Here is a 15,941-nt window from a genome sequence, read left to right as displayed (position 1 = left end):
CATTGTGCATTGAAGTGTGTATTACTTCAATATCTTAAAATCCATGACATTAATAATGCAATGAATCTAATGCATGCATTAGCACGATTAAGAACAAAATTATCCCTCATAAAGTTTTCCACATCTTCTCCAACATATATATGGAGGATATATTCATTTTTTTTTAGAAATTATGTAATTCATATTATTTTTAATACATTAAACCAAACACTACATAAGGAAAATATAAGAATAACTCATGCAAGGATAGCTAACACAATTATTACTAATACACCATATTTTATATTATTCTTATGCGCTCTACCAAATGACCCTTACAAGTAAATCTATGTTCATTGTGTGGTGTCTACCAAAAAGAATCAACTAATTTCTTGCCTGAATTTGACACAATGGATACTTTACTCATTTTACTCTTAGACGTGGTCCAAGAATTGACTGTAACAAAGTAAATTTCAGGGAATTCAGTTGTATGCCACATTTCCTCGAAATAGGTAAAAGGAGAAAGGAAAACAATCACACCAACGAAAGTCTCTTATACAGAAGTAAGTGTTTAATTCTCATTATTTGCTCTCCCATTTTATGACAATCCCGTGCAAGAGGGAAAAAAATTAAAAGAACGGGTAAAAAGGGGAAAGAAATAATACTGGTTCACTTGGATTTAAGGGACAAATATTGGTTCTCCCTCCATCAAGCTTTGGTGCACCGGCTGCTCTTTTCTTTTTCAAATAATACTGGTTCACTTGGAATTAGGGAAGAGAAAGGAATACCGTGAAAACACGAACAGAAAACAAATGCAAAGTGCAGGACACAGCAATATGATATTAGTCAATCATGTTTTAGCACGGTAATAATATACCAGAGGAATTTAGAATGGTAATACACATCAGCCTATATCAATAAAGAATAGAAAGCTAAACAACAAACATCTTTACATGTATATGCTTCATTTTTGCAAAAAGAGTGCAGCTCCAACCAAGGTTATCCATATTGTTAAAATTGCCCAGAATGATTGACTTTTCTCCAAACCAACTGGCGGCTTCCAGACCAGAAAGTCCCTTATCCAGTCCCTGCTGGACGGAAGCTGATTCGTTGTAGACCGACTTTGTCTTTCATCTTTGTCCTTGTTTTTGTCAGTCCATGATCCAGCATAACTACACAAAAAAAAGAAAGGGAATTTAGTGCTGATCTAACAATGCTTGGAATCACTCAGCCACCGGAAGCATGAATCCCTTAAAGAATTACTTAGTAGAATATTATCGTGAATAAGTAGTAGTCCCTAATGTCGTGAAAATGAGAAAACACCTAATATTTAGTAAAGAAGAAGCAAACAATGTCAGCCACAAACCCATCATCTGTATATGTTGAATCAATATGCTGAAAACTCCACAGTGACCTGTTATAACAAACTGTTGAGGCATATTACACCAGATTCGCATGGTTAAATGAGTCTAAATGAGTTTGATTCAATAAATTTTTAACTTCAGGAGGTCTGACTCCAATACAACTAACCATTGAATAACAAGCTTCAGTCCCTTAGAAAAGCCTTCTATCTCATACCCCTTAAAGTTTAGCACATTACAAGTTGAAAATCGAGTTCACATTAAAAGGTAATCTCATCCATGAAACCAAATACTTCAAAATGACAAAAGAAAAAATAAAGGAGGCGGGAAAAACAAAGAGAAAATGAGCCCTATGAATTTATTCATTGAGAGACTCATCACAAGAAAAAATTTTCAGTTGATCTTAATCATCAGAAGTCGTATTCCTAATTGGTGGACCTTCTGCAATCCACTTCCACAGAGAAATTTACATTTATTAGCAAAAGAGGGGAGAGGGGGAGCATAGTGGAATAGTATGTTAGAAAAGCTAATGACCTGTTCGAAATTCAAGCTTTCTATCAAAAAGATCTATGTGAAGCTGAGAAGTGAATTTGTGAAAATGCCATGGAGAAGACTTGTGCTAGGATTGAATTGCCTAGAGTCTTCATGTTAGCTACTCACACAGTCGTATGCCTTCATGTTGTTATGAGATCAGACAGAATAAGCAATACCACAAAGCAAAAGAAAACAAGAAGAAGACACAGATATTTACGTGGAACCCTTGTGGGAAAAACCACGGGCAGAGTAAATTCACTATGAAGGATGGAGAATACAATGAGGAGAATGACGTATTAAAACCTCCAAAACGACCCACTAAATCGCACTTATATAATACGTGTGTACAAATAAATCCTAGGCCCTATCAGCCAGATCCCTATGCTACCACCACAGACCCCACAAAAAATCACAAACATAAGTCGCACCGCGAACTTTTCAGGGCTGGATCAACAGAATTCGGGTCACAAATTCTAACAAATGTCATACATATGTCCTAAATGTTTCAACTTTAACATCATCCTATGAAGTGTCTTATGATATCCATACGTCTATGCGTTGTTTGGTTTTATGCTTTCCTTGAAAAAGTTAACGTTAAGTGTGTCTAAGTGAGGCTGGTTGCTGATGGAAGCCTCTATACTAGAGACAGACTAGCTCAGTAGAGTGTTGCTGATAATTTGTGTTGTCTCATGTGTAGCTGCAAATGAACGTATCTCACTTTTTCTTTGAATATGAGATATCTGCTAGTATATGGAGTAAAATTCTTCAATGGCAGGGAATATGGAGGCAGTGCTTCTTTGGCAGGAAGAGGTGAAGTGGGCTGAAATAAATTGCAAGGGAAAGATTTCAGCTGCTGAAGTGAATAGAATGGCAAAGGCTGATTCTTTATACAATGTTTGGCAAGAGAGGAAAAGGAGAATCTTCCGGGGAAAGCAGACGAGTCAGGATGAATATCCAAGAAGTTATCTTTAGGGGAACCTAGAAGGCAAAACTAGCAAAGAAGATGGAAAGTCTGAACTTCAATGCTAGAAGAACCTTTTTTGATTATATTATATACTATAAGATAGAGGAGTGCATGGACCAGTATAAGAGTTGCTACAACCGACATTGGAGCCCTTTTGCTCAGCTTAGCACGTTTTAAGTTTTTTTTTTATTTAGTGATGTAAATGTTCCACTTGGTAAATTTAATTTCTTTTACTTACCCCAAAAACAAAAGATAATTTCAATTGTTCACCTACCCTGATACTTCTATGCTTTAACCAATAGATATCTTGGATGCATATACTACAAAGTTTTCCAATAACACAGGGATGCTAAAAGTAGCACACAAATAACGGTGGTCAGCTTAGCCTGACTATTTCGCAGCATACATGCTACCTCCCACCAGTATATAGGTAATCAGGTAACACTGCCCAATGCTTATCAAGGCTTCGGCAGATTGGAAAAAATTACCTAGATTTTTTCGTCTCAGCTAGAAGTTGAACCATGGTCTTCAAAGTTTGCACCCATCATTTACCACTAAGCCTCACTCTTGGGTGCTAATGCAAAGAACTTTTAAGTTATTGTTACAAATAAAATTGATGCCAGCTAGTAACTTTGTGCTCAAGTTATTATCATATTAAAAAGAACCACTAAAGAAGCAAATTGACTGCCCCTGGCACTTGCATATCACGCCCGCTGCATAGAAGAAGTAACTGGTACTGTTTTATTTTAGCTAGCATACACTATAGTATTAAATGAATGGGACTTACCTATCATAGCTAGAACCAATAAGTGGTATTGTAACCATTTCTTCTTGCGATATCTTCAACTTAGGCGCTTGCAATATATAACGAAGCTCTGCAGCTTGACGTCGGATGCTGACACTGGGATGTTTCCTTTCTAGTTGCTTATACAAATCAATGCAGTCTGAGTGGCGGTTATTAGCTTCATAAGCCATAGCAAGCCATATTTGTATCTGGAAGTTCAAGTTGCAAATGCAATTAGTCTTAGAACAAAATTAGCACATCTTGTGTGTGGTTACTCAGGAAGTAGCTTGCCACTAACCTCTCCACCAAACAAGGTTGGTCTAGGAATGATAGTGAGAGCACCTTCAAGGAACTCTATTGCACGTCCATACATGCCCCTCTCATAAGCCTTCTGGCCCAAATTGAACATTATCTGAGCAGTTTTTCTGCGTTCTGATTGCTCCTTTGCCACCTAAATTTCAAACCAGAGTTAAAACAATGATTTTGAGACTAAAGGATCAGAAATTTTTCATCAAAACCAATTTTAGCCGAGGAATTTAGAAGATTTTTCACCCTTACTAACTCATCACAATAAAGTTTCACCACATAAAGCAGCAAGTATTTTATGACGCATGTAAGTGAAATATATGCAATAATAGTTAGGATAATTTGCAACAAATTTCTACTCTGTCAATACAGCTCTTCAAGCGTTTCTTGCTTGCAAATATATAACATTCAAATTAGAAACCATTTCCAACTAGTGGAAAATAGGTTTTACACCATTGATTCACTACAAAATGTGGTGCCACAGAGTATTCTAAAATAGGTCACTCATTTCTGCAATTCCAGATACAAATTTGCAGTTGTATCTTACCCACTATAGTTTCCCTTCTTTTGCTCACTGGCTAGTGGCTACCATGCATCAGATTTAATTACTACTCCCTCCATCCCAAAATAAGTCACTTTAACAAAAACAATTTGTCCCAAAATACGTATCACCTTAGGAACGCAAGAGAAAAATTAGTATGTTTTTCCAATCATACACTTGTATTAAAGAACTACTTCTCAATAATGCTCAATTCTCAAGATGTTGAGAAACATCTGGAATAACTTAGTAATCTATACCTTCTATTTATTAGTTTTCTTAATGGACGTGAAATGAGCTAAAGTGACACTTATTTTGGGATGGAGGGAATACTTAATAGTAACTGTTAGAATATGAGTAGAAATAGGAATAGTATACAAAATCCTAATCCTACTTCGAAAAGGATTGTACTGTAGTGTCTATAAATAGGGTGTCAATGTAATTATGTAGACAACAATTCAATAATATTTTTCCCCATTATTTCTCACATGGTACCAGAGCATTGGTGAGAAACTGAAAAGAAAACTCAGTCACCGTGCGTCAATTCTGGTGACTGATTTATGTCATTTTTTTATTCTGTGGGTTGTGTGAAAAATACAACACCACCAAGAGGATCGGGAAGCTCAGACAACAAAAACCTGACCAAAACCGCCGAAAAAATATCAGCCACGCGCCCACACGCACCTGCCAGAGTTCCGAAATTCCGGCAAGATCTATATCACGCACCGGTGCGTGAGCCAATTTCCGTTCAAATTTTTGAGTTGTTCTTTTTCTGTTGAAGTATCCCAGTTATTCCGATCCGACCAATTCCCTTTTTCCCAATTCCGATCGCCGGAACCCTAATTCCGACGACTTTTTTTTTTTCGGCAAGATTCCTCTTTCCAGTGAGGTTGCCCCTTCATTCCAAGGCTGTCCCTTGAGTTATTTCTTGATTCCAGTCTGTTTTTGGCAATCAAATCCAATTTTCTGGTGTGAAATATTTTTTTCCTCTATTTAATCCTATGATTACATCTGAACCCTTAATGAGGAGATCAGACAATCAAACGTCACAGTCTATGAAGAATCGACGAGGGGAAGGCCGATTTGGAAAGTCTCGACCTAGGTATAGTTATTGTAAAAGGCTTGGACATACTCGTGATGTATGCTATTTTCGACCTAAGTATAGTTATTGTAATAGGCTTGGACATACTCGTGGAATATGTTATTCTTTGCGTGGTCAACCATCTAAAAATATTCATATTTCTCAGTCTAACACCTCAGGTGATCAACGAGTGTATTTATCTGATAAGGAATATCATGAGTATCTTCAGTATCGAGCAAGTAAGCATACATCTCTATCAATAGTTTCAACTGCACAATCTCCAACCTTTGGATCATGGGTTGTGGACTTAGGTGCTTCTGATCATATTTCTGGTAACAAGTCACTTCTGTCTGATATTGTTTATTCACAACCTCTTCCTGTTATTACTTTAGCCAATGGGATTCGAACAAAACCAGAAGGAGTTGGACAAGCCAAACCCCTATCTTCTGTCACTCTAGACTCTGTTCTTTATGTTCCTGGTTGTCCTTTTAATCTTGCATCCATTAGTCGTTTGACACGTGCCCTTCATTGTAGTATAACATTTTTTGATGATTCTTTTGACCGTAGTACGGGATAGACGATTGGCACAAGACATGAATTACAAGGCCTTTACCATCTTACCTCTTCAAATTCCTTCACATCATGCTCCGTTACAAACCCACCAAAACTTATTCACAAACGTTTGGGACATCCTAGTCTATCCAAGCTACAGAAGATGGTGCCCAGTTTGTCTAGTTTATACACATTAGATTATGAGTTTTGTCAACTTGGAAAACATACTCGTGCTACATTTTCATGTAGTATTAAGAGTCGTTCAGAGTCTATTTTCTCATTAATTCATTCTGATATTTGGGGTCCAATAGAGTCAGTTCACCCTTAGGATTTCGTTACTTTGTTAGTTTCATTGATGATTTTTCACGGTGCACTTGGGTTTTCCTAATGAAAGATTGTTCTGAGTTATTTCCTATATTCAAAAGTTTTTGTGCCGAAATACAAAATCAGTTTGGTGTTTCTATTCGTACTTTTCGTAGTGATAATTCCTTCGAATACTTATCCTCCCAGTTTCAGGAGCTTATGACTCACCAAGGAATTATTCACCAGACATCATGTCTATACACCCCTCAGCAGAACGGTATAGCAGAAAGGAAAAATAGACATCTAATTGAGACAGCTCGCACTCTTCTCATTGAATCCTATGTTTCGCTGCGTTTTTGGGGCGATGCAGTCCTCGCATCTTGCTATCTCATTAATAGAATGCCATCATCTTCGATTTAGAATGAGGTTCCCCATTCCATACTATTTCCTCAATCACATCTTTACTCTATCCCCCCTCGCATTTTTGGGAGCACTTGTTTTGTTCGTGGGTGTTGAGTGATGTCTATGTTTTCGGTTAGATAGTTTTTTAGTAGTATCTGGTGGCTTTTGTATTACCTTGTGGATATCGGTGTTAGTTTATTTTGCATACTGTACTAGTCTATACGCATTTATGTTTTGTGATTTGCTATACTATTATCGGTCCTAAGCCGGGGGTCTATCGGAAATAACCTCTCTACTTTTTTGGAGGTAGTGGTATTGTCTGCATACACTCTACCCTCCCCAGACCCTACTATGTGGGAATACACTATGTATGTTGTTGTTGTTGTTGTTTTGTTCATAACTTAGCCCCAGGAAAAGATAAATTAGCCACTCGTGCTCTCAAATGTGTCTTCCTTGGTTATTCTCGAGTTCAAAAAGGGTATCGCTGCTATTCACCTGATCTGGGTCGCTACCTTAGGTCCGCCGATGTCACATTCTTTGAATCTCAACCTTACTATACATCATCTGCTCATCTTGATATCTATGAGGTTTTACCCATACCTCTAGTCTTACCCACACCAATCTTTGAAGAATCTACGGTTACTTCTCCATCTCCAGCTGTAGTGCCACCACTTTTAACTTATCACCACCGCTCGCGTCCAGCATTAGTCCCAGATGATTCATGTCATGAGCCTGACGCTTCCCCTACAGCGAACATGCGTCCTCCTAGCCAATCAGTTGCACTTCAAAAAGGTATAAGATCCACTCATAATACTAACCCACATTATACTTTCTTGGGTTATCATCGTCTGTCATCACCCCATTATGGTTTTGTATCATCTTTGTCCTCTATTTTCATCCCTAAGACTACAGGTGAAGCACTTTCCCATTCAGGATGGAAACAGGCTATAATTGATAAAATGCCTGCTTTACATATGAGTGGTACTTGGGAGCTTGTTTCCCTTCCTGCAGGTAAATCTGTGGTTGGTTGCCGTTGGGTTTATACAGTCAAAATTGGTCTAGATGGTCATGGTCAGGTTGATCGGCTGAAGGCTCGCCTTGTTGCCAAAGGTATACGCAGATATTTGGGCTTGATTATAGTGACACTTTCTCTCCTGTGGTTAAAATCGCATTTGTCTGTCTTTTTCTCTCTATGGTTGTTGTTCGTTATTGGTCTCTTTATCAGTTGGACATTAAGAATGTTTTTCTGCATGGTGATCTTGAGAAAGAAGTCTATATGGAGCAACCACCAGGTTTTGTTGTTCAGAAGGAGTCTAGTAGCCTTGTATGTCGATTGCGCAAGTCACTCTATGGTTTGAAACAATCCCTTCGAGCCTGGTTCGAAAAATTTAGCACAGTGATTCAGGAGTTTAGCATGATTTGTAGTGGAGCTGATCATTTAGTGTTTTATCGCCATTCTGAACCAAATTTGTGTATTTATCTGGTTGTTTATGTTGATGATATTGTTATCACCGGCAATGATCAAGAGGGTATCACTAACTTGAAGCAACATCTCTTTCAACATTTCCAGACTAAAAACCTCGGCAGACTAAAATACTTTCTAGGTATTGAGGTTGCACAGTCCAGATCAAGTATTGTTATTTCTCAACGCAAGTATGCTTTAGACATTCTTGAGGAAACAGGAATAATGAGATGTCGACCCATTGACACTCCTATGGATCCAAATGTTAAACTTCTGCCAGGACAGGGAAAGCCACTTAGTGATCCTGAAAGGTATAGGCAGTTGGTTGGAAAGTTGAATTATCTCACAGTGACTAGACCTGACATCTCTTTTCCCGTGAGTGTTGTAAGTCAGTTTATGACTTCCCCAGTGATAGTTAATTGGGATGCAGTTGTTCGTATTTTGCGACATATAAAGTCATCTCCAGGTAAAGGACTACACTTTGAGGATCGAGGTCATAAGCATATCATTGGATATACTGATGCAGATTGGGCAGATCACCCTCTAATAGACGTTCTACATCCGGATATTATGTTTTAGTAGGTGGTAATTTGGTGTCCTGGAAGAGTAAGAAACAGAGTGATTGCTCGATCTAGCGCTAAAGCAGAATATCGAGTAGTGGCTACAGCAACTTGTGAGCTGGTTTGGATCAAACAATTGCTGGGAGAACTAAAATTTGGAGAACCCAATAAGATGGAACTTGTATATGATAATCAAGCAGCCCTTCATATTGCATCTAATCCAGTGTTCCATGGGAGGACCAAGCACAGAGAGATTGATTGTCACTTTGTCAGAGAAAAGATACTCTCGGAAGATATTGTTACAAAATTTGTGAAGTCAAGTAATCAACTTGCAGATATCTTCACCAAGTCCCTCACCAATCCTTGTATTAATTACATTTGTAACAAGCCAGGTACATATGACTTGTATGCACCAGCTTGAGGGTGAGTGTCAGAATATGAGTAGAAATAGGAATAGTATACAAAATCCTAATCCTACTTCGAAAAGGATTGTATTGTATTGTAGTGTCTATAAATAGGGTGTCAATGTAATTATGTAGACAACAACAACATACCCAATATATTCCCACCAAGTGGGGTCTGGGGAGGACAAGTGTACGCAGTCCATACCACTACCTCAAAGTGAGATAGCAAGGCTGTTTCCGATAGACCCCCGGCTCAAAATAAAACAATAAAATAATCTAAAGCAAGATAAAATAAGATAAAATAAAGCAATCTAAGATAATGAGGAATAGCAATAAAACAAGATACAATGAAAATAACACCGTCAATAATACCCAAAGCAAGATAAACTAGAAACTATCTATCCAAACCATAAACATCACTCAACACCACAAACAAGAAACTTTTGACGCACTTCCACCCCCTAACCCTCTACCCTAATCTGCGTCCTCCACAGCTTCCTATCAAGGGTCATGTCCTCCATAAGCTGTAACTGCTCCATATCATGCCTAATCACTTCCCTCCAATATTTCTTCGATCTACCTCTACCCTGCTTAAAACCATCCATAGCCAGTGTCTCACACCTCCGCATGGGAGCCTCAGAGCCCCTCCTCATCACCTACCTAATAATTCCACTCCATATATCAAAAGCCCTCAAGTGGAGTAGACATTTTCTCATAATGCAAAAAGAACATCTCTTTTGTCAACTGAGCATTTTTAGCTCCAAAAAAAAAGGAAGATGGACTTTTCCTCAACCATCAAGCTGTAGGTGTGGTACCTATCTGTTTCTACCCTTTGAAAGGATAAACTTTGGAAAGCAACAGCATCATCTTTCCTAATAATTTTCTTCCTTTTTGACATCAAAGGCTTGTACTCATTAGGAAATGTAAAATACGTGATCATTTCTTATTTCATCCCAAGAAAACATATACAACAACAAGCCCAGTGTATTCCTACACAATGGGGTCTGGGGAGGATAAAATGTACGCAGTCCATACCGCTACCTCCGAAGAAGTAGAGACCCCCAGCTCATCCCAAGAAAACATATAACAGTGAAAAATTGAAATGAGCCACAGGAATATACCAGCCTCGAACGGTACTGGCCGAAATCTCCTTTACCCTCAAAATCGTCGCTCCACAGCTCTAATGTCCTAACAGAAAGCGATGTTCCGGGATTAATTTTTTCCTTCTTCAGTAATCGCTGGAAAGATACATCCAATATAGAGCTGCAAATTTCGTCACTTATAAAAGCCAATATTTTGTTTCTCTCTGTATCATGTCCTGATCCCACTGCAGGATTGGTAGCTGAGTTTTCCCCAGACCCAACAATCTATGGCTTTGACAACAAATCTCTCATAAGCGTCAGCCAAAACAGTAGACAACAATTCAATAATATTTTTCTCCATTATTTCTCACAGTAACCAAATCTAAAATTCAACCCAAGTACAGTTTTAAAAACTAATTTATTAAAACAGTTAGTTAATCATATATGAAAGTTGAATAACTTATTACTATTACACCGGAAAAGGCCACATTGAACCCATCGTAGGTAGGTGCAGCAGTGCTATTTATCTCCAAGTGCTAATACTTAAAAATAGGTAATTATATTGTGAAGATATTGTATGGAGCGGAGTGTTGGCCAGTTAAGAACTCCCACATCCAAAAAATGAAGGTGGCAGAAATGCGGATGTTGCGCTGGATGTGTAGGCTGACTAGAGGGGATAGAGTTCGGAATGAGACTATCCGGGAGAAGGTTGGTGTGACTCCAGTGGAGTGCAAGATGCGGGAAGCCCGATTGAGATGGTTCGGACACGTGAAGAGGAGGGGCATGGATGCCCCGGTTCGTAGGTGTGAGAGGCTAGCGTTGGATGGTTTTAGGCGGGGTAGGGGTAGGTCGAAGAAGTACTGGGGTGAGGTGATTAGGCGGGACATGGAGCAGTTACAGCTCACCGAGGACATGACCCTAGATAGGAAGGTCTGGAGGACGCGAATTAGGGCAGAAGACTAGGACCGGTTTGGATCGCTAGTGTAGGGAATTACTTGGTGGGGGTTTTATTCCTGTTATGATTTCGTGTTCCATGTTTTATTACGAATCTGTGTGCTTTCCTCTGTTTTCTAATACTTATGGGTGCCATATTTATGTTATGTAATCTAGTTCTATGCTTTACTATGAGTTTGTGTGGTATCTTGTGACTTGAGCCGGGGGTCTATCGGAAACAGCCTTTCTACTTCTTTAGAGGTAGAGGTATGGACTGCGTACATCTTACCCCCCAGACCCCACTAGGTGGGAATACACTGGATTTGTTGTTGTTGTTGTTATATAGCATATTATGGATGCATAAATGTAAATTTTCAGGTCCCTTTGGTTCATCTTATCGCCTGCCTAAATCCAGGTGAGCGAAAAGTAGCAGGTAAACGTGGATGAGTGCTCGTGTGTACAAATTGGCCTGACCGCCACCATTATTAAAAAAAATAATACATGAATAATAAGGCATGGATTGTGTAATGACCTGAATTTGTGAATTTTCCATTTCTATATGCTTTAACCATTTTGATCTTCCCCGAAATTGCTATATGCTGATTTGAGGTTTGGGGATGATATACACGATTTTCGATGCGATCAAAAACAAGTGCGAGTTTGTAGTTTTAAAGGCTTGAGATGTCATATAATTGACTTCGGTCAGCATTTATTATTCCGAGTATCGGATGGCAAAACGAACAGCACCGACAGATTCGAAATGACGAATTTGGATTAGTAGCAGGGTTGATTCAATTTTGGGACTTTTATATCTCATTTCGACCATTCAGTTGGAAAATAGTAAAACAGGGTCTTGGGGGTTAATTTATTGATAACGACCTTTTCTCGAGAATACAATGTCGCCATCGAATCCGAAACGTCAAAATTAGCCTAGTAGCATCTATGGTTTACTTCTATTAGGTCCCGAACGAATCTCGCGGGTCCATTCGAAACATTCGAAACCAGGCAAAATCAGCTAGTGCAGGTTCCTGGCCGTGAACGCGAAGAAGAAATTCACCCTTCATCGCGATTGCGAGGTGGCGGATGCGATCGCGAAGGGCAATGGGGTTCTTCTTCGCAAACGCGATAAGGCTGCCGCGAACGGGAAGGCTTGGTTCATCAATCTTAGCGAAAGAAAAACCTTGGCCTCGAACGCAAAGACCAATTATTTGCCTGGTCATCGGTGAACCTCACAAACGCAATGGGTTGACTGCGTTCGTGAAGCACTGTTCACTAAACAGAATAAATACTTCATTTCCACACTTTCACTCAATTTTTGGACCTCCAAGCTTCAAAAAAGGCAATTTCTAAGGGTTTCAATGTTGATTTTTGTGTGAGTAGCTTCTAAACTCAGAATCCCACTATTTTCCATTGATTTTATCTTCAAAACACCTTTAAATGATGATTCTAAAGTAGAAAATTTAGGGGGTTTACTGGGAAAGTTCAAATGGATTTTTCTTTGTTTTGGACCTCAATTTTAACCCATTTTCGTGGGTTTTCTCCTGTAGACTCCTATAACCTTGAAAAATATGTTTTGAAACAAAATTTTGATTTTACCCCTTTTGTTTTCAAATCCGTTTTGGACCCGGCTCGAATATGGGCATCGTTAGCTTCCTTTTAACGCGTAAACACTATGTTTAAATATTGTAGTTGGTTTTGAGGTCGTTTGTGAAGGGAGCGCTCCGTGTTGAAGCACTTTAAATCAAGGTTTCGTCATTTCGAGGTAGGTTATGGTTAACTTCTTTCAGAATGAGCTGGGTAGTTAAGAAATAAGTAAAGCATGCTGTGGGTTGGGAAAAATAACTATAGAGATTATATTTCGAGATTAGTTTTATTGTTGTATGCCCATATGGGGGGATTATATTCTATTGTCGTTGATATGTGATATCCGATATTGTGTGTTGATTGTGTGGATGACTTTATTTGACATCATTAGTCTTATCTATGCATCTAAATGCCTTTATTCTAGATATGATGCCCGTGCGAGGGCTTATTTTGCTAATTTAGGCCTTAATTGAGCATTGATTGCTTTTACCTTAATAAAATATCTGAGTTAGGGGTTGATATGAAATTAATGATGTCTTGCATGCATATTTATTCTGATGGTGCCTAATTGGAGTTGATAATCATGAATTATGGACATATTGAGTTGATTTATAGGCTCACTTGTATATATATTCCATGTTGGATGGATTGGATACCCCACTTTGTGGGAATACACTGGGTTTGTTGTTGTTGTTGTTGTTGTTCAATGGATTGGATATTATCATTTGAGTTGATTATGAGCATTACATCCTCAGTCCATACATATACATTTGTGAGATATTGGTACCTCTGGGAAACACTGTTTTTAAAAGAAAATGAGACACCTTAATGAAAACCCTCTCCGTGAACATGAGCTGGGGAGGAAAGTTGAGATTGAGATATGAGATACAATACATGGGTTGCGAACCCCTCATGGGTCCTACCTGATAGCTCGACGGGTGTATACGAAAAGTCATGCGATGACTTTCATCATTCATCCCACCCACATTGCATTGCATTGCTTTTACATTCGCATCTTGCCTATTTTCTTTAGTTTTCTTGACTTGTGTTTGATTTCGTGTATTTCTCCTTTATATCTGAGTTGTTTTTGTTTCTGTGTACTTATATATATTAGAACTTTTAGTGGAAACGGTGTGAGCTACCACTTGGAACTTTTCCGTTTGCAAGTGACGTGTTCATAGTATACTTTACTTATTTTATTTTCTGTTTTGCTCAGTCGGCCTATGGTACCTACTGAGTACAAGTGGACCGTACTCACCCCTACTGTGCCTTTTTAGTGCAGATCCTAGTACGAGCACTTTCTGTGACAGCTAATTCGTGCTTTCGGAGATTGAGATCGGCTTACTTATCAAGGTTGGCCCATGATAGGTACCATCATGACCTAGTTTTTGGATCGTCACAAATTGTTATGACATCAATGATAATATAAGGAATGATATACTACAAACCAAAGTTTAAGACTATGATTATTTTTATGTAGCAAAATAGACCTGAAGGTTCAACTAGAACAATACTTCTTTCATCTCATATTAATTGTTCACCTTATTACAAATAGTCGTCCCAATTACTTATTCATTGCCAAACCAACACAAAATCAATTAATACAGCATTTTTTTATTTTGTCCCTATAATTAGTAATTTTTTGAAACAAGTCTATAAGATCCAAAAAAAGTTTAGAGTGCATAAAGGATACAACAACATACCAATACAATCCAACAAAGTAGGATTTGGGTGGGTAGAATGTACGTAGGCCTCACCACTACCTTAGAGGTAGAGAAGTTCTTTTCAATAGACCCTTTGCTCAAACAAACAAACAAAAATAGTCCAAGGTAATATAAAGAAAAAACAAAAACGAACGGAGTCATAGACAAAATACTAGAGACAATTAGATAAATTATCCTAAACAGTATTCGCAACAAACGAGATATAATAATAATCAAAGTGTAAAAACCACATTGTGAGGCATGCCTAGTGTAAATTAATAAAACTACCCATATTATTTATGATTTTTTGAGGAGTATAAGGCCGAAAATGAACAACTAACATATAGTGTAAATTAATAAAACGACACATATTATCTATTATTTCTTGAGGGACGAGCAAAGAGGGAATCGAACAACTAATATGCAACGAGGGTGTATAAGGAAGAAGGCCTGACCTTTTCGAGCTCCCTTCGAACTCTTTCACGCTTCTCCTCCTCAGTCTCTTCACTTCCTCCACCTTGTTCACCATATTCCTCATCAACACGATTCTGCAATTCCTCGGCTTTCTGCTCCAATTCCTTCATCTCCTCTAACTCCTTCACTCTCCTCTTCATCTCTTTCTCCCAATCAAACTCCTGTCCTCCTCCACCTTCTCCCTCATCTTCAACACCATTTCCATTCTCATCGTCACTTGAATTCTCATAATCAACTTCACCCACTTTTTTCGCTTTTCCTCTAAATCCCACTTTCGGTTTTAGTACTCTTTCTCTTTCATTATCGAACCCAGTTGAAGAAGCGTACATGCTTTGATGATTGTGACATGGCTCTTTCTTTACGAAGAAGTTTGAAAGAACATCTCTTGTTTTGCGATCTGGTAAGATGATGGAACGTGGAGTGGTGGTCAAGTGAGTTGCGTCGAGTAATAGTGCTATGTTACCGACCACTACTGCCATGTTTGATGACTGTTCAAATGAGTGAAGGAGGAAAATGGAGTTGGGAAGTTCAAAATGAGTAAACTCTTGCAGAGTAGATATTTTTAGCATATCAAGGCGTGGAATGGCCAAAAGGACCATTCCTTTGGGTTTTTCTAATGCTTCAAATTAATGTTTATTTGTACACTTTTTACTTGACACCCTTTTTTAAAAAACAATAAATAAAAATATGTTTTTACTATATAGTCATACGACATAAGTGGGGGCTTTGGGTGTAGGTGACAAAAGAATTTTAAAATAAAGTGTGGGTGACATAAGTTTTAATTATTGAGTGGAGGTGACAAATTAAGAAAATTGGAGAAGTTTGAAAATAATCCACAAGTTTTTAAATTTACACTGTGATCCAAATGTTTACCTATATAACGGAAAATGTAGGAAAAAAAGGTGTTTTTCTATCTCTACTTACCTATTATTGTT

General features: G+C 38.3%; 1 protein-coding gene across 1 annotated transcript; it reads right to left on the bottom strand.

Moving 5' to 3' along the window:
* Positions 1-792: 792 nt before the first annotated feature.
* Positions 793-15,680, bottom strand: LOC107847914. The gene is made up of 4 exons (XM_016692514.2): positions 14,988-15,680; positions 3,921-4,073; positions 3,626-3,831; positions 793-1,151 (listed from the first exon to the last, which is right to left on the bottom strand). Exons 1-4 carry the CDS (start codon positions 15,603-15,605, stop codon positions 944-946), a joined length of 1,185 nt encoding a protein of 394 aa, XP_016548000.2. The 5' UTR covers positions 15,606-15,680; the 3' UTR covers positions 793-943.
* Positions 15,681-15,941: the final 261 nt, after the last annotated feature.

The sequence above is a fragment of the Capsicum annuum genome, chromosome 11, assembly GCF_002878395.1.
Source record: "Capsicum annuum cultivar UCD-10X-F1 chromosome 11, UCD10Xv1.1, whole genome shotgun sequence".
In the NCBI taxonomy this organism is placed as follows: domain Eukaryota; kingdom Viridiplantae; phylum Streptophyta; class Magnoliopsida; order Solanales; family Solanaceae; genus Capsicum; species Capsicum annuum.
This window is presented reverse-complemented; position numbering and strand designations above follow the sequence as displayed.